The 26,040-nt window shown below is 38.7% G+C and overlaps 1 protein-coding gene across 3 annotated transcripts in view; it reads right to left on the reverse strand.

Moving 5' to 3' along the window:
- Positions 1-4,029: 4,029 nt before the first annotated feature.
- KIAA2026 (KIAA2026 ortholog) overlaps positions 4,030-26,040 on the reverse strand; it is a 50,248-nt gene continuing 28,237 nt past the window's right edge. For all 3 annotated transcript variants that reach the window (XM_040089365.2, XM_040089366.2, XM_040089364.2), the window contains 3 exons: positions 19,260-19,375; positions 12,579-12,766; positions 4,030-10,423 (listed from right to left, as the gene is read on the reverse strand). In XM_040089365.2, the coding sequence (XP_039945299.1) occupies positions 6,801-10,423; positions 12,579-12,766; positions 19,260-19,375 (3,927 nt within the window). In that variant the 3' untranslated portion in view covers positions 4,030-6,800. The remainder of the gene's footprint in view (positions 10,424-12,578; positions 12,767-19,259; positions 19,376-26,040) is intronic.

Here is a 26,040-nt window from a genome sequence, read left to right on the forward strand (position 1 = left end):
CAGGAAACTTAACCTGAACATTTTTGGTATCAGCATAGATTTAAGAAGCTTGTCTTTCTTACATTCATAACTCCCAGGATATGCAGCCCACATGATCTTCACTTCCTGGATTTTGGCCCCAACAACAATTTCAGCCAACTCCTCATTCAAACCTTCTGCTGTTTAACAGGATTTATGCACCTCTCCTACCACTTCTTATAATGGAAAAGTAGTTTTTTGCATTTATATCACTGTTTTTTCTGCTTTGCTTCTCTGAATTACTGCTCACGTTTTTCTGCTACCTGATTCTTTAGCTGCAAAATCTGCCCTTTCACATCACAGACAAGCTCAGACTGAGCTCACACAATTCTCCTGGAGGCTGTGTATACATACTGGGAAAATTTAGTCATACTTGATCTATTTCTTAATTCTTTTCAGTAAGCATTCTCCACTGGCCACTACAGTCAGTGAAACACTGAGTCCAAGGTGCAGCTAATACAGGGACAGGTCTATTAGACCAGCTACATCACTTGCATTTCATATGCCTAAGTAAGAAATTCACTTTCAGACATGGGTTCTCTTTTTAAAAAAATGTATTCATTTTCCATCCATTTCTTAGGCCATGGAGGAGGCAAATACTTTAGACAGTCCTCTCCCGTTTTTATTTCATCTATGATTACATTGCAAAAAAGCTCTCTACTAGCAAGAACAATATTTTGAAGGCATAACATGTAGTTGAACTGTAGAATACTGTCCAGACAACCCTCAAACTAATTACTTGATTACACTAACTGTAATTTTAGTATTGGTATGTTGCTAATATGAATTGTTAATATTTTTTAAAAACAGATACAAGCAATTCCTCCTTCCCAGGAGCCTAGAATTGATAATAATACTAAAAATACCTACTTTTTATTCCATTGTATAAATGGAATTTATTCCGTTGTGTAAATGGAATCCACCACGATACTACTCTTCCTTTATTATAAGGAAGACACCCTGTGGCTACACAGTAATACCCAGTCACTAATTCCTCTCTGTTATTCAGTTTCATTTCTGCATGTGATTAGAAAAAAAAAAAAAAGAATGAGCAATGATTCTATAAATAACAGCATGTTACGAGGACAGATCTCCATCTATATGCTGGTACCAGAGGGCAGTGGCCTACTGTCAGCCAAAATAGTCTGATTTTTCATTTGTTTATTCATTCTTGTGTATTTATACTTGAGATGGAAGCAATATGAACAACTAATTAAATACATATATTGTCTTCTTTTTATGGCATTGGCATGGACAAGCAAAGTTTTAAAGCCTAAAGACAATCACAAAAACAACAGTTGTTTCTTTACTATCTTGCTTCCCTTTGCTATTTAATTTTTATAAATGCTATTTGTCAATGCTCCTCACATTCTTGAAAATAATTTTTCAAATACTTTCTTCATTGTAAAATGTGAGAAGAGGGGAAGATAAAGCAGTAGTCTAAGTGTCTAACCTTTAGTTATGGATGGCCTGCTGGAAGGAGTCAGGGGACCAAGAATTCTATTCCCAGTTCCTCCATGTTGCTATGAGAACTCAGAACTTCATTGTCTTCATCTGCAAAAGGTGGGAAATCATATTTATGCACATTTTAATAGACTTTCTGTGGAACAAATAATTTCAAGAAATACTATAAGCAATTAGTTACATTTTCTTTGCATTACATACCATTTTCATTTTATGTGTTTAGTTCAGCTGAGATTGTAATAAAACATTACTGTAAGAACACCAGCTTTCTGAAGAACTTCCAGCCCAGTCACAAATGAAACAATGAACTATCCTGGTTACCAAGTTTACTCAAGACATTCAGGTATATTACTGACTAGACAATCCCACATTTTGAGAAAATAAGATAATACACCAAGATTTATAAAAATTTTAAAGTTTGCTTTTATGCCACTGTAGTTTCAAGAAAAAGTTTAAAAACAACATTGCTCTGTGTCACGTTTACAAAGTGGCTTATTCCACAACTAAAAATTACTTATCTGGATGCCAATCTGTATAAAATTACTGTATACAGACATTATCCTGTATCCTATGCACAAAACCAATGAGATTTAAAAAGCATCATGTTGAAAATCATTACAGCAGTTTGTCCTTTTACATCTTCAAGAAACATAAATTAAGCAAAAAGAGGAACAGAGAGTGCCAGACTTGCAGTGGTTTCAAAAACCTGTTTTGAAGATCATGTCTTTACAGCTACAGTATTCTGCAAGTGGTGTAGATATATTGGGTGAATTGAGCTGACACTGATGTGAACTTGGTTTACAATAGATACTTCTAAGAAAAACTTAGTACGAGGCTAAGCAATAGTCAGAAACCAGCCCACAAACATTGAAATAATTATTATTAAAGAAAAATCATCAACACACTGCTGAATAGCTCATAGGGCCTTTAGAACTCTTAGGCACTCTTAGGCACTCTTCTGATACCACATCTCAAGAATATAGTAAAATTGAAAAGGTATACACAGCAATGACAGCAACTGATTACTTCCATGAAAGAAATAATTGAATTCATGATTTATCTTTATTCTAGAAAAGAGACAACAAACATGGCAAAGATCTACATAGGCCACATGGAAAATGAGCAAAGAGCAAAGGCTTATTGTATCTTACAATATAAATATTATTTGCATCAAATGAAACTAGCAGGTGCCAGGTTTGGAAACCATAAAGGAGATCTATTTACAAACTCTTTACCACTGGATTCTGTGAATGGTAATAATATGTTTACTTCTGAGATTTCTTGAAAGGATTGGTATATTTCATGAAGAGAAATACTCTGAAAGCTATCAAAAAAAAAATCACAGCTGTGTGAGGAAGACTCTGGATCACAGATCAGTGGATATTAAGAGTATTCAGGGCTGTTATTGTGCTCTTTTGGAATGCTACTGTTGAGTGCTTCAAGAGACTAGGTGATGCTGGGATCAATGGCCATCATAATAGGATAGATGGACCTTAAGTCTGATGCAGCATTATTTATCTTATTTTTCTTATTATTTTGAGTCAGCAAATTCATTTGAGGTGCAGCTTACATGAGTTTAAGTTTTTGTGAGCACGTCATTCTATTTAAAGGAATGTCCTTAAACATAACAAATATTTATACTTCAATAAAAATTATTAACTTAAAATTAATTTGGGCTACTAAAGTTCTGCATTACCACAAAGTATAAGCAAAACCAACCATGAAATACACACACTGTGACAGCTATGGATGCCTTACAAATGCTAACTTTTAGTAATTTTATGACCTACTCCCATGAGAAAAATTAGTTTCTTTTCACTCACTTACCAGGAGAACTCTTGCTTCCCTTTTCTTATTAAACCCTTTGTTATGTCACACAGTGAAATCAGCACAGGTTTGAATGACTTGACAGAAACACTTTGTTTAATTACATACTTCTAGGACCCCTAAGACTTGTCAAATTTAATTCCTTCTAGTGTGGCAGAATCCCTATGAGAAAATGGCAGCACACACATGGGGGTTTGAACACTGAAGCAATATTAATGTCATTTTCTATTCATAGCAAAGCAAAACTATTGTGAAGAACATGTCCATTCAGCTAAATAAAAGGATGTAATTCAGAATATTCAAAGTCATTAGTAAACCTAAAATTTTGCATGTAATATAGTGTATGGGTACTTGTATACAATATCAGAGGGCATCCAAAAGCACGGCATTTTACAAGCCCTGAAAATTTGAACATGTTTTCTTAAAAGGCTGATTTATTTATCTGTGTTTATATGCTTCACTAAATGCCTTTTTAACTTCAAGTCGAGATGCAGGCAGTTCTGCTTTTTCATTGTATTTGTGAATATAATTTACTATTTTACAGTTCTTTTTGTGCTGATAGCATTATACATTTGGTGAACAGCAAAAGGTACATAGCAAATTGTCAATAAGTATTTACATTCACTTGAAAAAAAAAGCCTTATCTCTGGCTGACATTCATACTCTTGGAGAAGAGTATTGGGAATAGGAATTTTATTCACAAAAATTACTAAAATTTGGTTTTACATAATGAATGTTGCGAGCCCATTATATAGTAGTCTCAAGTTTTTCTCCATAAGGATTTGGAATGTGAACATATGTCTGAGAATTAAAATCCATTAAAACTGCAATCAATCAAACTGAATCAAACTTTTCATGTTGTAAAGTTTATGTCTGCCAAATTATAAAACATTTACAAAAATAAAATATTGCCATATTAATTCAAAAAATTTCTTGGAAAACTTGGAAATCATTCAAGCAAGTTACTTGAGTGTTGAGTTCCTAAGTTCAGCTTGTCTAACTTTTCTCTTTATTAGAATCAATGATAGCATAAATCTTTCTATTACATTAGCATAGGGAAAAATGCAAGACTTTTTTCTCCAAGAACTTCAGTACTAGAACCACCTAGTCTTGAGCTTTTCAAGCAATGTAGGCAACTCACTCTACAGTAAATATAAATTAGAAAAAAAGGAAAAAACAATCATTGCAGGAAAAAAGAAAAATCCAAGTGAGTCCCAAGGTTCAATCACTGAAATGGATATAAAATGAGTTGCTGGTATATATGGGTTTGGGGTATATAAAATGTCCATGAAGAAACTGCCATTCACTGACATCTCTCTGTGTTGGAAAAGTCACCTGCAGCATTCAACTGTAAAATGCAGTCAGACTTAAAAATTCTTAGTACTGTAAACTCTGCAAGGGCCAGCAGACACCCTTACTACCAGGTGTCTTCAAAATAAGTTACAAAACACCTTTCATGAGACGCAGGAAAATCGTAATAGGTAGCTTTTTCTAAATTTAAACAAACTTTCTTTCATTTCAAAACTGAAAGCTTCCATCTTTCCCAGCCCCGAGATAAGACAGAAATTTCTGATCCAGAGAGATGCAATTTCCCAATGCAATTCTTTTAATTAGTGCAAAAGGAAAGGTCCCTATGGAAGGCACAAAAGCCTTTCTTCCCCCCACCTTCCCAGAACTTCTCCTAAATAGCTATCAGGTTACTTTTCAGAACAATTTAAAGGGCAACTGACAGAGGCAGTAAGGTGTGATCCTGTTCTTCAATGCAACATTTGACCTGCAAAATTGTATACAGCAAAAGGGGAAGGGAAGTAGAAAATTCAACAGGATGAAGAGCAAAGGTTGAAGCTTCATTTTTATGAAGCTCAGTTTACGAACACTGCTAAATACAGGTATGTAAGCTTTTATCCCCTTTGAAGTCATAGCTATTTAAAAGGCAACTATCATTCATAAGCTCTTCTGAAATTTTCTTCCCTTCTAGTTCCTAAAAAAACCCAAACCAACTCCACAAAAAATCCAACATGTATGAAGACAACAATTTTAAAATCATCATCTTCCATAAGATAAGATGGGCACTCTTTCTCTATATGCAAAATCACAAAAGATATCAAAAACTCATCGCCATGAGCATTGCAGCAGGCAGTTGAGAACTCAGTAGATCTGCAGAAAATAACCCAAAGGTTTTATCAGATCAAGTGCTGAAACTAAGCCAATAAATACTGAATACACTGTATAAAAAGGGAATTTTTATGCAATATGTGAATTATCCCCATTCAAAGTACTAATAAAGCTTCTTTTAATCTTGTATGATGTTTTAACAATCTCATTCCAGACAGACCACTTATAAGCTAAAGAAAAAGATACACATCTAGAAAGCATGACCAGTGAAAAAAATGGGTAGTTGTTATGGCTAGACAGAAGATTATAGAGTGACCTTGTTACAGTTACCAGATATGTGAAAACACATACAAGGCTGTAAAACACAGAAGGATGAATCGTTCAACAGATCTTTGAGCTTTAAGACAAAGCATATGGCAGTCCTTAACAGCAATCAGTGTGACTTACACTGGTGTCTAGAAAACCATTTGTAGTCTTGCCATTTCACTGAAGTTATTTAGGCAACATAACCAAACCATTAAGAATGGATGAAGTATGGGTTATCCTGCCCTATAGCATGAGGAACAATAAGGAGGCCTTTCTTCCAAATCCTGTCAAATCACATGGAATGTAAAATCAGAGAAAAACAGAAGAGATTAAATAATTTCATTCTACCATACACCAAATGATATATACATATATAGATAGTTATATATCTATATATATGTATATATGCATGTATGCAGGTACGTATGTATGTTTTTTCCCATGGTGTAACAGTTACACATATTTTTAACAACTGCCAACACAAAGCAGTACAGCAACTTGATTTATTACATGCAGTTTCTTCTGCATTGTTGCTAAACAGTACACTGGTCTAAAGTTACTAAAATACTTAAAAAATTATACATTATGTAAACAAAACATAAATAAGACAGCATAATTCTTTGTACATATTGTTTAGTACAGGTTTTTAGGAGTTCAGAAATATGTACAATTCTATACTATAGATTGCATTTTTACAATGCATAATTTTTTTTTAAAGAAATAAGCCAAAAATAAATTTGACAAATAAAAAGGAGATATATACTATCATAAACACACTGGCAAACAGTCTACAGTGTAAGATGTAACATGTGCAAAAGGCAGGATTTCCCCAAACTTGAATTCAGTTTAATGAATTCACTGGTCATTTCTGAGCCTTTTACTAGAGAACTCTCTGAAAACTTCTATCAAACTAAAATTTTTTTTTCTCCAAATCCCCACAGGTAAACAGGTAAGAACTGTAACCTTGTTAATATTGAGTAAATCAATTGTTTAAAACATTGTAAGAAATTATTCAACAGTTAAGTTTGAAGAATGCCCCAGAATTTCAAAGTGGCTCATTTGCAGTAAATTCAAGATCCAGCTTTGTCGGGTTTGTCAAGGCAAGATGACTGAGATGCAGGGAAGACCGTGGTAGAATTTCTGCTTGTGGAAACCACAACAGGAAGCAGTGATGAAGACAGGAAAGGAACTTTCGGCGCCGAAGTATTTAGAGCATTCAGTATGGCTCCCTCTGGACTGACCAATAGTTTTTTGATAGAACTGTCTAGGTGAAACACTGATGTGTTGCTTGATAAATGAGCATTTGAAGGATGAGCAGCAGAAATAGAAGATGTAGCTACATTAATGGGAGACTTTGTCACTGAAGATACAGACAGAGTTACTGCAGACAGTGAAGTACATGAGCTGCCTGGAGTACTAAATATCTGGGGTGTTGCATGTACGCTGGGTAAAGCACCTGCAGCCCCAAAAGAGTCCACAATTTTTGTAGAACTTTTCAAAGGATGTTTTGGTATTTGCCAACTTAATGAATGACTTGGTGCTAGGATGATTTTTGAGGTTATTGGATTTACAGTTGGTATACCTTGAGGCTCTTGACCATGTTTAATTGTTAAAGGAGCCTGTTTTGTATTACAGGAGAGAAGAAGAACATGGCTGCCAGCTCCAAGGCCTTGTAGTGGAACAACAAAACGAGTACCATTAATCATTATCTGAGTTCCAGGTGCTAAAGGCATACAAGTGTTAATGACGATTTTCTGTTGAGTGGAAGATTCATTCAATGGAATTCCTGTTTTGCTTGTTACAGAGGGTGAAGCTTCAGCCATCTGAATGGTAGAAGCACAAGCATAATCATGACTTTGTTTCTCTGTTCTGGGAGGTGCCTGCTGGCATTGTAGGGCAGAAGGATTGGGAAAACTAATTACTTCACCTGCATTTGGTGATGGAGAGGGCAACACATTCTGAGGTTTGTGAATATCTGGATGACTTGACACAGCAGCTGATATTCCTGATGACTGAAACTGAACCAGTGTGGGCAACTGTCTTTTTGGTACTGGAAGAGGAGACAGAGCTGCTGCCAACTGAGGAACTGTATGTAACACCTTGTGGGGGGTGGCTGCAGGTCCAGGCAAGCTAATGATTGGAAATTGCAGAGCAGATGCTAAGTTTTGTGGAGATACTCTTGGCTGTGTTGAAATCAGCACAGATGAAGCAAGATGTCCTGTTTTCACAGTTGACATACCCACAGTATTTCCTGTATTTGATGTACAAAGTCGATTACACAGAATTGGCCTTATTCTTGAGGGATCATTGCCACCTATCAAGACAGTAGGCTGTGTCCCAGAGGAAGTTCCACTTGATGTTACTGAAACAGATTCTGCTTGGGCATTTGCTGTTGTTACTGTAAAGGCATTTTCAGCTTTTGTTGCAACACATACAGATTCATTAGCTGACACGGCAAAACTTGGAACAGGAATCACAGTACTACTTGTCAAGGATGGGGCCAAGGCCATCCTCTTTTTGTCTTCTCCTTTAGAAATGCCAGAGTGCAATATATTAACTGGTAGGGCCTCCTGTGCACTGCCTTTAGTATTTACAATGGTCTGACCTATATTTAGTCCAACTTTAACATCTTTTACTTGAGCAATAGTTGGTGATGAGTTTATTCTTACTGGTGCTCCTACTGTAGATGGGATCAAAACCAACTGTGGTTGTTCTGTGGCATTAGCAAAGGTTTTGGTTAGGGAAGAAGGAAGGTTCTGTTTCAATGACTCTGCAACTACATTGGTGGTTGATGGACCATTGGCAATTTGTGTGTTAATGAAAACCAGCTTCTGAGCATTAACAGCAGTGGGTGCTGGACAGGGTATAATACTGACCCCTGATGCCCCAGTGGAAGATAAAATTGGCGGATTTGTGATTAATGTAAATTTCTGGACTGGAGTACCATTGATTAGCTCTCCATTTGTTGCAGAATTTGACTCAGATTGTGTAACAGATTTTGTTTTCACTTTAGTATCTCCATGATGCTGCACAGAAGAATTTTGACTTTTGATAATATTATTTTGTCCAATGCTAGTCACACTAACAGGGCTCTTTGGAGTTGCAGACATCAAATTACCAGATAATGGAATGGAAGATAAAGAAGACACATGGCAGGAGTTCTCTCTTACTTGACATGAAGAGTCCCGAACAGCTGGCTGCTGTAGTGTGAATTCGGTTTTTTTCTCCATCGCCTGGGTAAAATCAGCAGGGAAAGTTGGAATGTTAACAGAACAAGCTGTTGAGGGGGCAAACCCAGAAGGAGGTGAGTGCCCAGTATGTGGGAGACAAGATGTGGCTGTTGCTACAGATGGAAGACTAGAGCATGGTACTGCTGTGGTTTTTGGCACAAGAAAGGCCTGAAGTTGAGATGTGTAAGTGAAAACTGAACTAGGACACAAACTACTGGGTGAAATCTGGTCTGGGTTTGTTTGCACTTTGACAATTCCAGTGTTTCCACCTCGTGTTGTAACCAGAATAGATTGTGATTCTCTTACACACATTGTCTTTAGCTCTTGCTTAGTTTCAAGGGAGTCAGTTTGCTGCTGTGATGGAAGACTATGAGAGGCAGAATCAGTGTTTGTAGATGCACTTAATCCTGTTGCTGGTGTCAAGGATTGGCTAGCTGTGGAAAGAGTAGGTGAAGCCAAAGACACGGGCAAGGTAGCAGTCGAAACTGTAGTCTTGATGTTGTCATTTTCACTTTGGCTTACCTTAATTATTGGTGATAAGTTATCTGCTGAAGTTACATTAGACAATGGTTGTGTAGTGTTCATAGGACTAGTCACTTGTGATGAGTGGCTAGAATTCTTGCAAAAAACTGTAATGGGTGACTGAGTAGCATTTGCAGGGCCTGTTACCAGAACAGGTGTTAAAGGAACAGGTGTTAAAGAAACACTGACATTTGACATTTTTGGTAAAGATGTACAGTGCATCTCAAATGCTTTTTGTTGTAGTGACTGAATATCCTTGGGCACATTTTTTTCTTCCTTCTGCTGAAGAAGAAAATTCTTAGGTAAAATAAGAACTTGTTGCATGACTTTTTCTCCATTTTTAGGGTCAATCATAGCCTGCATTTGAATTTTCACTGAGCTATTGGGAACATCTAACGGTACACAGTGGCCATTTGGCATTCTGTATACCATTTGTAAAGGAGTCTTTGAACTGGCCTGGCAGGGCAATGCTGGTTTGATCAGTGATGATTCCAAAGCTGGTAAAACTAACTTTTCAGAAGTAGACAAGTTCATGCCTGCACGAGTCAACAGTTGATTTGTTAAGGTCACTTTGTCCCCAGTATTCTTGGCAAGCAAGGCCTGGATGGGTTTGGTCCCTTTCAGAAATTTTGATACTGATGTTGTGGGATCTGTCAAGGAAAGCAGCTCTAGAGTTGACGCTTTAAATTGTTTCAGCTCAGTCAAGCAACTATCCAACTGAAGGTTATTTTCTGAAGTCTGGACCAGAGTCTCATTAGTGCTCAGTTTAGCTTTTTTCCTGGGTGAAACCTCATTAGCGCTTTGATCCACACAACTATTTTGCTTGAACTGTCGTTTAATGCACTTGGGCAGTGTCTTCTGTACCTCTTTAGAAGCTGATTCTTTTTTCAGAATTCTGTTTTTTCTTGTAGGTAAACTCATCTCTAATAGTTTCATATCATCTGCAAGGATATTAAAACAAAAATTGTGTTTTACGTGTTTGCAACTGACACCCCTACAAAACAGTTTACAGTGTCACACTAAAGGCATTACATTAGTTTGCAAGAGTAAAGATTTGTGGAAGAAACTGTCCCATTTTTTAAGGGCATCTGGTCAAAAACCTTTGCAATACAAAAGGGGTAATAAGGAAAGGAAGAAGCAATAAACAAGAACATACAGGGACTGAAACTTGACCAGCAATGGGAGACAGTGAGGAAAACCAAACCTGGTCAATCAGATTAATTAATAACAGTATGTAAGAGCATGAAAATGTATATTCCAGCAAGGTTATCTTGAGGGGAAAAAGGGAAAAGCCAGGAAAAAAAAATACAGAGACAAAGATCTAACCAAACAAAAATGGAGACAATGTCAAGAAATAACTTCACAAATCACACCAATTGATTTCAGGGCTATCAGTAAACTGCAGAGGCCTCTTGAAGAAAGATCAACTTTTTGAACCTAATACAATTATAAACCAGGGGAGATCCTGGAGACAGAGCCAGGAGGGGTGAGGGAATTGGTACAGCTATACAACCCCATGAATCACTGTGTACAGGTAAGGGGAGCTGCAAGGACAGCTGCAAGAGGTGGGCTTGGTGCCAGCTGCTGGGGGTGAGTGTCTCTATCCTCCCCAAATCCAGTGTGTGTGTATTCATTGATAAACTTCAAGATAGACTAGCTGGTGAGCAGGAGGGCCCAGAGGTCTGGGCTGGCCTAACAGGTGGACTTGTGAGTGGGGGATGCCTGTGCGACAAAAGATGTGAATGCTGTCTCATACCAAGCATCAAGCTGGACTAGCCAGTGAGCAGGGGATGCATGAAGTGGTAAGAGGACTGAGGATGCATGCAGGAGGGCCAAATGGACTGAAGGGCCATTCATTGAGGTTTTCATTGCATGGGGCTGCACAGGGTCCTCTCTGAGGAGAGAGACCAGGAACTGTTTTGTGCCAGACACAGCTGGTGCCAGAACAAACCCACTGCAGGACATGGCTGAGCCTGTCAGCCAAACTGGTGACGTCTCATGGATAATACTTTGCAGAAGCATATGACAGAGTGGACTGAGGAAAAAATGTAGAGATACAATCCTGTAAACAACAAGGTCAGCAAAGAAGGAGGGGTAAGAGGTGCTCCAGGGACTGGAATAGATTCCCCTCCAACCCAGTAAGAGCCCTGGTCAAGCAGGTTTACCTGCTCCCATGGAGGACCATGCTGGAACAGGTATGTACATGGCAGATGCTTGAGGATCCCATTCTACAGCAGGTGAATAGAATATCTTGAAGGAAGTTGCAGCCCATGAAGAGCTCATCCTGGAGCAGATTCCTGACAGGAACTGTGGCATGTGGGAGACCCACACTAGTACAGTCTTATGCTGAAAAACTCTAGCCTATGGAGAGGACCCACAATGGTGAAGTTTGTGAAGCACTATATTCCATGGGGACCCCACACTGGAGCAGGGATAAGGAAGGAGCAGAAGGGACTAACTGTTACAAACTGATTCAGTTTGTAACATACCCAGATTCAGTCTTTCCTGTGCCATTTGACAAGGGAGGAGGTGGAAGAATTTGGAATTATGATGAGCCTTGGAAGAAGGTGAATATGAGAAAGGGAGGAGTTTAGGTTTTGTATCTGTTTCTCACCATACTACTCCATTTTTAATTGACAACAATTTAAATTAATTCCCCTCAAGTGAGTTTGTTTTTGCTGTGACAGTAACTGGTGAGTGATCTCTTTTGTCTATATCTTGACCATTAAGCTTTTCCATATTATTTCTCTCCCTAGCCTCTTAAGGAACAGGGGCTGACAGTGGTTGGGGGGGGCATCTGGCAGCCAGTTAAGGTCAACCCACTATGAAAGTAAATTCCACACAGATCTATTATGTTATCACAGAAATAGTTAAGCACAAAAAATACAAATACTTCAATAAAGCAGAATTTTCACCTTGGTCATGTCTGCCCTCTTCAAGTCTACATCTGACAGGCACCACAAGCTATTTTCATATTATCAACACTGGTAGAGTTAAAGTAACAAGTAGGACACAAGCTCACATAGAGCTCACACAAATCAACTAGATTCAGCTCCTGAATCAAATTCAAGTGACTGAATTCCAGTAAATGCTTACCATTGTCTGAGTGATCTTTTTTGAGAACTTCTATATGTTCTGCAGACTCTGATGATTTACTGCATACTACTGCAAAAGATTCTTTGCCAGAATCAACTTCACTTTCATCATTACTCCACAATTCTCTGGTAAATTTATCATGGTCTGGATGTCTTTTAAAGTCATCATAGTCCTTCTTCAATCTAGACCTTAAAAATAACAGAACTAACTTTACTAAAAAACCCACACTTTTAAACATTAATTTTATTTGTTTTGCTGCCAAACTAAAAGTTTGTGTACACTTAATTGCCTGTGCCCTTCAAATAATTACAGTGTAGCCCTGTCTGCAAATCTCTAAGACAGAAAATGTGAAATGACAGCAATCAAAATGTCCCTTACTTTACCAAAACTGAATTTTATTTCATTAAGTCCTCTAACAATAGCAAAAAGACTGAGTCAAATGACCATCACCATTTTCCTGCATCCATATTCCTTCTGCTCCTTCATCTTTCCTCACCTGTCAAATATACCTGTATGGACATGAGTATTAACTGTAAAAAGTCTACTCCTTACTTTGAAGGCAACCCTAAGAAGAGAACTGAGTAAATTTCATTTTTCTTAAACACATCATGCCTTTGACTCAGATGAGACTGTAACACTTCCTTATCTCTGGCCCATTAGAACAGCCACTGCTATCATTTCCACAGGTTCACATTCCAATAAAGAATGTGCATATGACAGAAATACACATGTACTTCACTCATTTGAACACCATTCAGAAACACATCCACTTACCTTGATACTGCTAACCTGTACATGTTTTCATTGTCCCTTCTTCTAAACAATTGTTTAGATGGGATGTAGTGGCTATTTTAGTATACAAATACATCAAACTTCAGGACTCAGCTGATGGTAATCAACACAATGCCCAGAAGGATTATTTAGCAAATGAATAAATAGATTATAACGATTAACACCTTGTTAACAGAATAGAATCTAGACTATTCTGGACCTAACCCTTACAACAGTAACAATAAGATCTTGATTTTACTCATTGTTTTGCATTAGTGAACAGTTGTTTTCATTGAGTGCAGCAATGGCCAGCTGCTCTCAATGACATGGAGAGGGAGGAGCCAAGAATGATGTCACAGCTGGTAGGGCATGAGCCTCACCAGTCAGCAAAAGCTATTCCACCCGCCCTGGATGAGGCAGAAGGGCAGGACTAATGATGGTAACCAGCTGCAACCAAGAGCCCCCATCAACAAGCAAGGTCCTTGTGCTGAGGGAGGTCTGAGATCAAACTGGGAAGTCAATTCCAAGTTTAAGATCAGGACCATGTGCAATGATGGCTAACCAGTTAAGTGATTTCTGGGCAGCTCCACAGTGAGGATGCAGGCAGAATGTCAGTCTGAGGGTCAGTCCAGATCAGTCAGTCCAGATCCATGGCCTGGCACAGTAACTGCTGTAGTTGAGCAGGAAACTGGCACCTGCAGCAGAGATTGAAGGCAGAATGACCTGAAATGGGGATGCTGGGCCCAGGGACAGGTGGCATAGATGGATGGCCAGGTGGGGCTCCTAAGGGTCAGTGCGATCTAGTAGTTTACTCCTGGCTTTGACACTCCCACTGAGAGCAGATATTGAAGCCTGTTTGAAGATGTAGTGTGGACAATACTTCAACTCCGTCATCAGGATTTAGAGCTTGAAGTCTAGGTGTGGAAAAACTATAGGAGCACACCAGGGAACTACTACTGTACTAAAGCTTCTGGATATAATTCCCTTTTTTCTTTTGAGGAACTTCTCCTGTGAGGCCAGTGAACAACTGTAATAAGCGAGCACAAGTATCTTTCCATTTTAAACCTTACTGCTATTAAAATATGATTCAATATTATACTTTATCATAATCTTGAAAAGACCAGAGGACCTTTCAGAAGAGAAAGAAAAGGATTTTAATCAGAAAGTCTACTTCTAGTAAAGACAATAACAAAGGAAGGAAGCAAAGCTCCGGACTCTTATTCCATACTGTGGCAACTGGAGGAAGAAGTGCTGCCTAGCCTAAGCTTAGCAGTTAAACACTGTTATTCAATGAGTAGATGTTAGTACCTTGCTGAGACACCCAATAGACAGAGCAACTGCAGTGAGACTTATGGGGGAACTGAAGTTTACAGCACTCTAAGCAAATTTTGCTCAATTGCTTTTTCCCTGTTTCATGACACCTTTCTTCACCACTGTCACTGGTGCCTAGTAGCTGCATAATTAATCACACCAAGGCAGTGACATAGAATCCCCCATCCATCTTTCTCTCCTCCACATGATTTGTAAATGTCATTCTTCAGATGGACCTGGTCCCTGGTATGCTATGTGTATGTCCAGTTATGTCATGGAAATACTCAAGCTTTCCTTGTCGCATAAACTAGGGTTACAGCCTAACATACATACTAAAAACATGAGTTGAATTCAGTTAATTTCAAAAGTTATCTTGCGCTCCAAGTGCATGCTTCTCTAGCTACCAGCACACACACGTACAAGATCTCAACAACCCTGTTCCAGACTAAAACCTCCTCCTATCAGTCACAGCCCATATACAGCATTTAACACACTTTGCATGACAGTTCTGTGTTCTGTAACCACATTGATGCAGCACTAGCAACAAACAGAAGCTGGAAGCCACCGTGCTGCTAGAAAGTTATGATTTTGGCACATCTGATACTTGGTGGGATGTGATTGGAGTGTGAGTATCAATGGCTACAGGCTCTTCAGAAGAGACAGGTAAGGAAAGAGAGAGGCAGAGGGGTCACCCTCCACATCAGGAGGTAGACTAAGTGTGAAGAGCTGCCTCTGAAAAACAGCCATGAGCAAGTCAAAAGCCTGTGGGTAAGAATCAGGGACTGAGGCAACAAAGGGAACCTTGTGGATGGTTTTAAGTACAGACCCATGATCAAAGGGACCCTATTGATGAAGCCTTCTTGCTCCAGCTACAGGCAGCATCATGTTTGCAGGCTCCTGTCCTGCTGGGGCACTTCAGCCATCCCAAGGTCTTCTGGGAAAGCAGCATAGCAAGATGCAGACAAGCCAGGAGACTCTTGGAAAGCTTGAGGGATACCTTCTGGAGCAAAGGAACAGACAGCAAACCTTCAGAGGGGATACAATCCTGGATCTGATGGGCACCAGCATAAGTGAGCTGATCTTGAATGTCAAGATTGGAGGGAGTCTGGGCTGCAGTGATCACGCATTGGTGGAGTTTGCAGTCCTGAGGGATAGGCTAGGAACCAAAGTTATGCCCCTGAACTTTAGGAAAGCAGACTTCCAGCTCTTCAAGAAGATAGTCAGTGAGATCCACTGGGAGACTTCCCTCAGGGACAAGGAAGTGGAACAGAGATAGCAGATCTTTAAGGAAGTCCTCCTCAGAGTGCAAGAACTGGCAGTCTCCAGGAACAAGAAACTGGGCAAGGAAGGCAAGGGAACAACAGGACTGAGTAGGGAACTGTTGGTCAGACTGAAGGGAAAGAAGCAAATGGACAGGCAGCTGAAGCTAGGATGGGTGGCCCAGGAAGAGCTTTAAGAGATCTTGAAGAGATCAAGTTTGGTTGTGCAGGGTCAGGGTGAGGAAATCCAAGGCAAAACTGGAATTGAATTTGGCAAAGGACACAAAGAATAACAGGAAGGGCATCTATGGGCAGATTAAGCAGAAAAAGAAGGCCAAAGAAGGTGATCCACCCTGATAAATAAGGGTGGAAAACTGGTAAAAATGAATAAGGAGGAGGCTGAGGTACCCAATAGCTTTTTACCTCAGTCTTCAAGGGCAACATTTCTCCCCAAACCTCTTGAGTGGATGGACAGCAGGATGGGGATTGGGAGAGTAAAGTCTCTCCCATTCTAAGCAAAGATCAGGTTCATGATCACTTGAAGAACACAAATGAACAGAAGAGAGGGAATTGGCTGATGTATTTGCCAAGCCACTCTCCATGATATTTGAAAAAATCTTGGCAGTCAGGTGAAGTCCCAGGAGGCAAAAAAAAAGAGCAAAACACTGTACCCATCATAAAAAAAGGTTAAAAGGAAGACCCTGGGAACTACTGTCAGCCTCACCTCTGTGCCTGGGAAGATCACAGAACAGAACCTCTTAGAAGCTGTGCTAAGGCACAGGGACGTGATTTGGGACAGCCAGCACAGTAGTACCAAGGGCAAGTCCTGCCTGAATTCAGTGCCCTCCTAGGATGGAGTGACTATGTCAGTGGACAAGGGAACAGCTACAGTTGTCATCAGGACTTCTGTACAGTCTTTGACACGGTCCCCCCACATCCTTGTCTCTTCAACTGGAGAGATTATAATTCGATAAGCAGACTGTTAGATAGATAAGAAATTGGTTAGATGGTGGCATCCAGAGGGTAGCGGTTAATGTCACAAAATCCTGATGGACATCAGGGGCCAGAGGCATCCCTCAGGGGTCCATACTCAGACCAGAATTATTTAATATCATCATTAAAGACATTGACAGAGGGATTGAGGGCACTCTCAACAAGTTTGCAGGTGACACCAAGCTGAGTGGTGCAGCTGACACACCTAGAAGATGGGACGCCAACCAGAGGGATCTGGGCAAGCTTGAGAAATGGGTCCATGGGAAAACCTAATGTGTTTTAACAAGGCCAAGTGCAAGGTGCTGCACCTGGGTTGGGGCAACCCCCAGTCTCAGCACAGGCTGAGATCAGAATAGATCAGAGCAGCCCTGCTGATAAGGACTTGGGGGTGCTGGTGGAGGAGAGGCTGGACATGACGCAGCCATGAGCCCTCACAGCCCAGAAAGCCAAACGTGTCCTGGGCTGCATCCAAAGAAGCATGGACAGCAGGGCCAGGGAGGGGATTCTGCCCCTCTGCTCTGCTCTGGTGAGACCCCACCTGCAGTGATGCATCCAGCTCTGGGGTCCCCAGCACAGGAAGGACATGAAACTGTTGGAGCCAGTCCAGAGGAGGCCACCAGCATGATCAGAGGGATGGAACACCTCTCCTGTGCAGAAAGACTGAGAGGGATTGGTCAACAGGCAGCTTCAGTGAGACCTAACTGTAGCCTTCCAGTACCTGAAGGGAGCCTTCAAAAAAGCTGGGGAGAGACAGTTGTACAAGAACTTGTAGTGAGAAGACAAGGGGCAATGACTTCAAATTGAAAGAGACTAGGTTTGGATTAGAAATTGGGAAGAAATTCTGAAGTGCAACAGTGGTGAGGCACTGGAACTGGTTGTCCAGAGTAGCTGTCGAAGCCCCATCCCTGGAAGGTCAGACTGGATGGCGTTTTGAGGAACCTGGTCTACAAATGGTGTCCCTGCCCATGGCAAGGCAATTTGTACTGGATGATCTTTAAGGTCCCTTCTAAGCCAAACCATTCTATGATTCCGTGATTTGACAGACAAGAATACTGAGCACCAAACCCTTCCTCAATAGAATTTACAAAAGGGACAAAATTGTAAATTTTACATTCTAGAAAATGCAATTCTTCCTGACAGTAATACTATCTCCCATGTTTCCAGAAGGATTCTGAATTGAGAAAGACAGGAAGAAATTACCAGCTAAGGAAAACAAACAGGAATGAGAATAGAAAGGAATAGAAAAATGTCAAAACTTGTACTTGGGTCCATTATTAAAAGCAAAATATTCAACAATGTCCCAAATTTCCAAATAAGAATTTTAATTCATGGATGATATTCACAAAATGAGCTACTGAGGAACCAGTTTAATGTCTTTGGTGTTATGTTGTTTTGGTTTTTTTAAACATCACACCTCTTACACTTTTCAGCATTAGCTCTGCCCCACATAATAGTGTAACTTGCTTCCCTCATACTCAACATTTAAGAAGTAGCCTCTTTTCCTATCCTTTGTCACAGTGTTTGATCCTCTAATCATTCCTTGCTTTTTAATCGTCTACATGGCAAAACTAAGATACAATTATAGCAACAGCTGTACAGTTAAGAGGCAAGAATGTCTGAACTTCAACACAGTATCTAATCTCCCCAGGATTTATAATCAGAGTAGCACCTCCACTGTTTCTAATACTTGCACTTTAATAGATTTAAACATGTCACTACTTCACTTGTATTCCTCTGACATACTTCTTTACAGATGCATTTCTTATTTACTGGGTTACGAAGACCTCAAAACAATGCTTCAAGAATTTCTCTGTGGAGAATTTATTAATAGTTAATTTATAAAAAGATAATAATTTAGTTAAACTATTAACTAATAGTTAATTTAATAAATTAATTTATTAATAGTTAATTAATAGTTATTAATTTTAAATTAATAGTTAATTTAATTTATAAAGGTAGCTTTATATATTAAATATATAAATTCTTAGAAGCCCTGGTATAGTTCTCTAGAGAAAGGTTATCAGCATTTCTTAACCAAATAAGCAGTAATACAAATCCTAGCTGTATTGTGATATACTTTTGATCAGCATGCTTAAGCTTCTAGAGTCTTTTAGAAGAAAAAAACACTAGTGGGTTAAGCTCAAATTTTTTTGGAGGCAGTAACCCTGGAATATAAGATACTTCTTCCAACTAAAGTATTGCCAGTGCCTCACTTCTCTCCTCAAACTATTTCAATTCTATTTATTTAAGAAGCAAACGTATTGAACAGTTTTTAAAGGGTGAATTTTGTTCTGTTTTTCATCCCATGCACCACTGTTGAAAAAAAAAAAAAAGAGCAGGTAATTACCTGTTTCTTTGAAATGCTTTAATTAGCTTTGGTTCCCATGGTAACAGTTCATTCAGCAGTCGTAACAACGTACCATGCAATTCCTTTACTGCTTGCTTCCGGCGGTACCATCTTCCCTGAAAACATAAATTCCATATATTAATCATTGCATTAGAGCTAAATCTTATTAGATTGTAATAGTACTACAATAATCCTGGTACACTGATATAGCATATGAGGGAAACAACTAGAAGAAAACATTAGAAACTTTCAGAGTTATATCTACACTTAACCTATGTAGGACATTATTACTTTTATTTTAATACTACAGAGTATCAGATAATGTCCTAGTTGGAAAAGTAATAGTGCAGGGACACTCACTTTTTACAGGTCAAAATTAAAACTGAAAGAAGATTCTACAAATACACCATGAGTTTAAAATTACTTGAATAAGTAACTAACATAGGTGGTAATCCACTCAGGTCAGGGAAATCAACCATGAATGTATACTTTTTTGAGATAAAAGTTTCTCAGAAAATCTTACCATAATCTCATTTAAGAAAAGTGGTATAAATTATAACATTATTATTTGCAAAAGCAACATTATTACAATGTTCAAGGATAAAAATACCACTGTTTTTCCATAACATTGTATTTAAAGTTCTAGAAAAAAGGGGTTTTTTAAAGAGAAGTTTAGCAAATTCATATTTTATGAAGCAACAGACTATGCAGCAAAGACCAATTTTACAACATAAAATCTTTAAGCTTTTAATTCAAACATATAATCAAAAAGTTTTATTTTCAACACTGAATAATGGAATCTTATATTCATGTTTTCATAAACCTAGAATGTATGAATAAGGAGAGAAGACATTGGGGAATGAAAACCATGCTGGCCATGGTGCTGCAGAACACACCCCTTTAACACTCACAGATAGCCTTGTATATATTTCTTCCCAAAACTTTATTCTGTAGTTCATTGCATAAAAGACTGAACAATGCATATATATGTAACTGTTATAAAAGAGATGTGGTATAGTACTTCTGCCAGTCTACTAACTCTGTGACTTTTATGTAAATGAAGATTTTAGCTCTTGACTGGTCAGAGAAGATGTAAAACAGTAAAGAGATTATGGTTCTGCAAGAAAAAGAAGCAAGATGTGGGAACTTACTTATTTCATTTACATATTTTGCTTTGGATAGTGCACATACTTTCATAGCATCCTGTGGTCTAGCACACCAACAAAGGTAAGACAGGAAAATCTGGATAAAGCTTGTCACAGCTACATTTCAGCAGTCTACAAAAAGGATCTTCCTAAGGACTTTGGACAACTTCTCTCTACACATTTCAGCAGATGTCTCCAATGAACAGCAAGATTGCTCAGGTTGAATACTTGTTTGAAGACCGAGCATCTATTTTTTTTATGGATAATCATTTACATGTTACATAACAAAAGAAGTAGTTACCTTCATTCTCAATTAAAATTACAAAAGCAAAGATTTTAAGTAGAATCATTATGCCACATTACCACATAATGATCAGTGTTGAACACACAGACAAGCCAGTAAACTGTATTATAACTTCCTTCACTTGTGGCCTGTCCCATGCATAAAACCTGTCACTAATCACTACAACAGAAACCAGACCTTGTGCATACTCTAGCCTACCAGGGCATTTGGCATCATCTTTAAATATCAGAAATCAATAGAATTAATTGCTAACATACAAAAGAATATTACATGCAGATTTTTCTTGTAAGATAAACAAAACATTTGGCAGACAGTTTTAAAATAATGTATTTATATATTATAGAGCATTAGTGCATTGCCTCAAAACAAAAATCAAATAACAAAAATAAACAATGCTACTACTATTGTAAAATAGAAATGCTGTACAGGCAGTAGATATAGCAAAGAAAATGTTAAATATATAAAGTAAAATCCCCAAGAAATTATTTATTTCTGAGCCTAATTTGTCTTCCAATAAGGCTAAGATCTTGGCTTAAGTAGAAAAAAAGAGTATTTATGAGAAAAATAAGTATCAGCTGACCACTGAAAAAATTTGAAGCAGCAACTGTTTGAAGCCAGCACATACACAATGCTTAGTCAAGACAGACTTCAAGACTTCACTGACCTCATTACTACTTCACAGAAAAACAAATGTGTTCTTTTTCTCTCTGCTTGCAAAAACAAACATAAAAAGCTAGCCAATTCCTGCCCCCTAATTCCACAGCTAGGTCTAGTTGGAGGCCTGTCTCTAGTGGTGTCCCCAAGGGTTCAGTTATTGGTCCAATATTGTTTAACTTGCTCATCAGTGACATGGATGAAGGGGCAGATGCCTCGTCAGTGAGTTCAGCAATGACACAAAGCTGGAGGGAGTGGCCAATACCCCAGAGAGCTAAGCAACCTTTCAGAAGGACTTCAACAGGGTGGAGAAACAGGCAAAGAGGAAACATATTTCCAAGGTATTTTAATAAAAAATTTATAGCAACATAATCTTTAAAAACATGGGTTAATTATTTCCCTTTATCCCAATTACTTATTGTTCTTAGCAGGGTTTTGGAATTGACAAGAGACCTGTTAATGGAAGCATGAACAAATTTTAGCCATGAGAAAAATCTTTTTTCCTCAGAAGTAGTCAGGACAGAACAAGTACAGGCCAAAAAAGACTGGAATAATAAAAAAACCCCTTATCTTTTGAATTATTGTGATTCGGTTAGTTTTCTGTAAAACACATAAATACTAGATGTGATCATTCCTTAAATATTAAACAGTGAAAAGAGACATTAAAAATTCACATAACCCATAACTACAAAAATTAGCATTTCTTCTCATATGCGACTTGATCCTCTAACTCAGTCTTGTGTTCGTCTTTTATTCAGGGGAGGGAAAAGTAAATCAGTAAGTGATTTAACTATGACTTAACTCCCTACTACATAGCTGCCTACTAATTTCTATAGATAATAAACTTGTGTTCACAAATGTCTGTGTCATAAATTCTCAGAAATACCAAATGATGTAATGTAAAAGATCAACTACAAACTGAAGCTTAGGAGGTTCAGGCTGGACGTCCACAGTTAATCAGAAACATACAGCACTTGTTCCCAGAGAAAAGAGGCCTACCTGGCTACACACTCCTTTCAGGCAGCCATGGTCTCCCCTGAGCCTCCTTCAGGCTCAACACCCGCAGGTCCCTCAGCTGCTTTGTACAAGATTTATGTTTCATACACTTCACCAGCTCCACTGCCCTTCTCTGGTCTCCCTCCAGCACCAAAATCTCCTTCCTGGAGTAAAGGGCCCAGAACAGAACACAGGATTTGAGGTGTGGCCTTCCCAGTGCCGAGTTCAGTGGACAGTCCCTGCCCTGGTCCTGCTGGCCACACTGTTGCTGGTACAGGCCAGGATGCCATTGGCCTTCTTGGCCACCTGGGCACACCCTGGCTCATGTTCAGTCACTGTCACAGCACCCCCAGGTCCTTTTCCTGTGGGCAGCTTTGCAGCCACTCTGCGCCAGCCTGTGGAGCTGCCTGGGGTTGTTGTGGCCCAAGGGCAGGACCCAGCACTGGGCTTTGTTCAACCTCACACCATGGCCCCAGCCCATGATGCAGCCTGTCCAGATCCCCCTGCAGAGCCTTCCTGCCCTCCAGCAGATCAACATTCCCACCCAGCTTGGTGCTGTCTGTGAACTGACTGAAGGTGCCCTTGATCCCCTTGTCCAGATCACTGAGAATGGTATTAAACAGAGTTTAGTTACAACTTTGTTCCAAGTAGTGACAAACAAGACACTATTTTTTTTTCCGGAAACACAATAGAAGGTATTAACACAGGAAAATAACAGAGTGTCCTAGGGTAACTTTATGATGCCTGTATCCCCAATCGTCTGTTCTGTTTGTGCTGTATATTGAGTCCTGTGCCTTTAAGACTGGTTCTAAGAGCAAGGAGAAGCGCAGAGTTTGTTTTGAGAAAACTGCCTGACTCCTCCACATTCTTCTGCGGACGGGGTGTTTGGTGGAGGCTTGGAGAGACTGCAGGACAGAGATTTTTTTTTGCTTTGCTTTTAGTTAGTTTCAGCTAGCTAGGGCAGAGAATTTCCCTGGACTGTTTTTTTTTCCTTTTTCTTGGAACTGTTTAAACCTGCTCTGGACTGAAAACCCAGGGGAGCACTGGGGGCTGCACCTGCGGCCCACCGGGGCCTGGACCTCGGCATTTTCCAGCAGCGCCGGAGGGACTGGGACTGAGGAGAGACTGAGAGAGAGCCGAGCTACACCCACGGCAAGGACTTTCTCAGTTTGCCATCTCACTTCAGAAGGAGAGGTTTTATTGTTTCATACTATTCATTCTTTATACTTGTATGCACTTCATTTGTTTAGTAAAATAGTTTTTTCCACTTTTCTCCAAAGAGGGTTTTGGTTTTTTTTTCCGGACCGGTTGGAGGGAGGGGCCACGTGGGTTTGCTTCCTTAGAGGGATCCTATACAGGGGTTTTCTCCAAAAAAAAAGGACTAGACAGAGAAGTATAATGTGACTTTGGGCTATGTCAAGTTACAAGTAAATTTCAAAAATGCAAACACAATAAAAACACATTTTAGAAATGGGCTGAATGTTTCCATATAAATACAGAGAGACATTCAACACATTCAACTGAAAACTTACCTTTTAAAATAAGGTTTCTGACATCCAGAGCAGCCAGGAAATGCTGACTCCACTCTCTGTGATCGATGCTCCAACATACATTATTCTGGCATACTTATCATGGAACCCCAAAGCAGACTGGAGCCAGGATATTGATACACAGGGTAAGGACTGAACTTTTTATAGGAGTTTTTGTTTTGCTTTTAAATAAATACACACACACAACACCACAATATTATGCAGTTTTATAAGATTGTCTGTAATCTTTACTTAATATCCCAGGGACATAAAGTAAAGAAAGTTAGTAATCTTATAAAACCATGCAATATTGTTGAAAAGGGGTGGTGGTGGAGGGACAAAACTTACCCTTAATAGGCCTACTCCATTCTGCTGCGGGGTTCTTTGGTATGTGTGACATCACCAGTCTAGCGTGTTCTAGTGATGTCACACAGAGAGGGAGTTGGTGATCTCCAGCTGCTTTGGACAACAGATACCTGAAGAAAAGAGATCAATAACTTTTTCAAATCATATATGGATTAATGTTGAATGTTTTAAACAACTAATTTATGGGCCAAATACTACAATTTCAGACACTTACTTCCAATTTTGATTTAATAAGAATGCATCACAAGATCATATTCATACTATGCAAACTCATCTATTATTGAAAGTGTTTTAATTCTGAAAATGCTTAGACTTGTCTTCTACAGAGAAAGTTCCTGAAAGTCAGTATCTTGTATTTTACTTCCAGCAACATAATTCTGAAATTATAAATATGTATCAAGAGCTAACCAATTTCTGATACTCTTTGAAGATTGGGATTAAGCAGAGTCAGGAGGAATTACTTCTAGTAAATGATAAAACAAACTCACTTATTACATTTCTTAATCAATTTTATCTTTGAGCACTTACCAGTAAATAATTAAAAGTCCTGACTCCAGCATGCAGTTCCCTGACCTAGACATCTGATCACACCAAGTTATACCCTAAAATGATCTCATACTCTCTTCTTTCTACTACAAGCAAATAAAGTAAAACAAACAAAACAACACCAAAACAAAGTGCAATGAATTTCTTGCTACCAAGACTGTCTTTGTCTCCTGATTTAATTCATTACTATGAAATGGTTTTCATTCAGATGTTTAGCCACATGTTCTAATTTTCTTTAGGCAAAATTACTACACAATCATCACTGTGTTGATCAATATATCACATTTTTTAAAAATACATAAATATACATAAAAATATATGAACCACAAAAATACAAGAGAAGGTTTATTATCAGCATAAATTTCCTGTTGAACGCAGAACAGTGAAATTATCAGCACTGAATTGTCACATTTTACTCCTCCATTAGAACTTGAAAGTGATTAACTAACTTACACTTGTGCAACTTACAAAGAAATTGGATGTATGTAGTATCTTAAACTATTTACAACATTCTGAAGTCTTTTAAGTTGTTAAGATCTTACTTAACTCCCTCTCATATATCTGAGTATCTTTATCTTCTTAACTCTGGATATACAAGAGTTTCTGTATTCTTCAGATGAACATCTTAAAAGCAGCTGATGCTTTGAATTATTTCTTCAAAACAACATACTAACTGACCAAAATCCAAGGCATTGTGCAGTGTTCTGAATACATAGTATTTCTGTGACAAAAATGTACGGGTGCATATTCATCTCTGTTGCAGAACCCACATTTTCACATTTGGAACTGTAGATTTGTGTGTGGCAAAAGTGGTTTAAAGAAAGCTTCTCCAATAAAATACATTTATTGGAAGTTTAGTCAGTCACACATGGAAAGGCTGGAAAGATCGAGAGAAAATTGTTGTGGAAAAAAAGTAGACAAAGACAGAAAACTGGAGGAGCTAAGAAAAATGAAAGACTATGGCAAAAATATTGACTGCCAGTGAGATAAGGCAAAGTTAAAAATATCAGAGAAGACAAATATTGTGGATAAGATTTCAAAAATCATAGTCTAGAATTGGCCTTATTCATTCATATTATACAACTAAATATTACAAATGCTCCACATCTTCAATCTGTCCTCAGAAGTACAGGAAGCTGCATGGATGTAAAACTGTATATTTCTGTCTCAAAATACAGTATTTTGGGCTCATATTAGTGTTTTCAAGATACGCAGGCAAGACATAGAGAAGCAATAACAGG

This window comes from Hirundo rustica, chromosome Z, assembly GCF_015227805.2.
Source record: "Hirundo rustica isolate bHirRus1 chromosome Z, bHirRus1.pri.v3, whole genome shotgun sequence".
Taxonomy (NCBI): domain Eukaryota; kingdom Metazoa; phylum Chordata; class Aves; order Passeriformes; family Hirundinidae; genus Hirundo; species Hirundo rustica.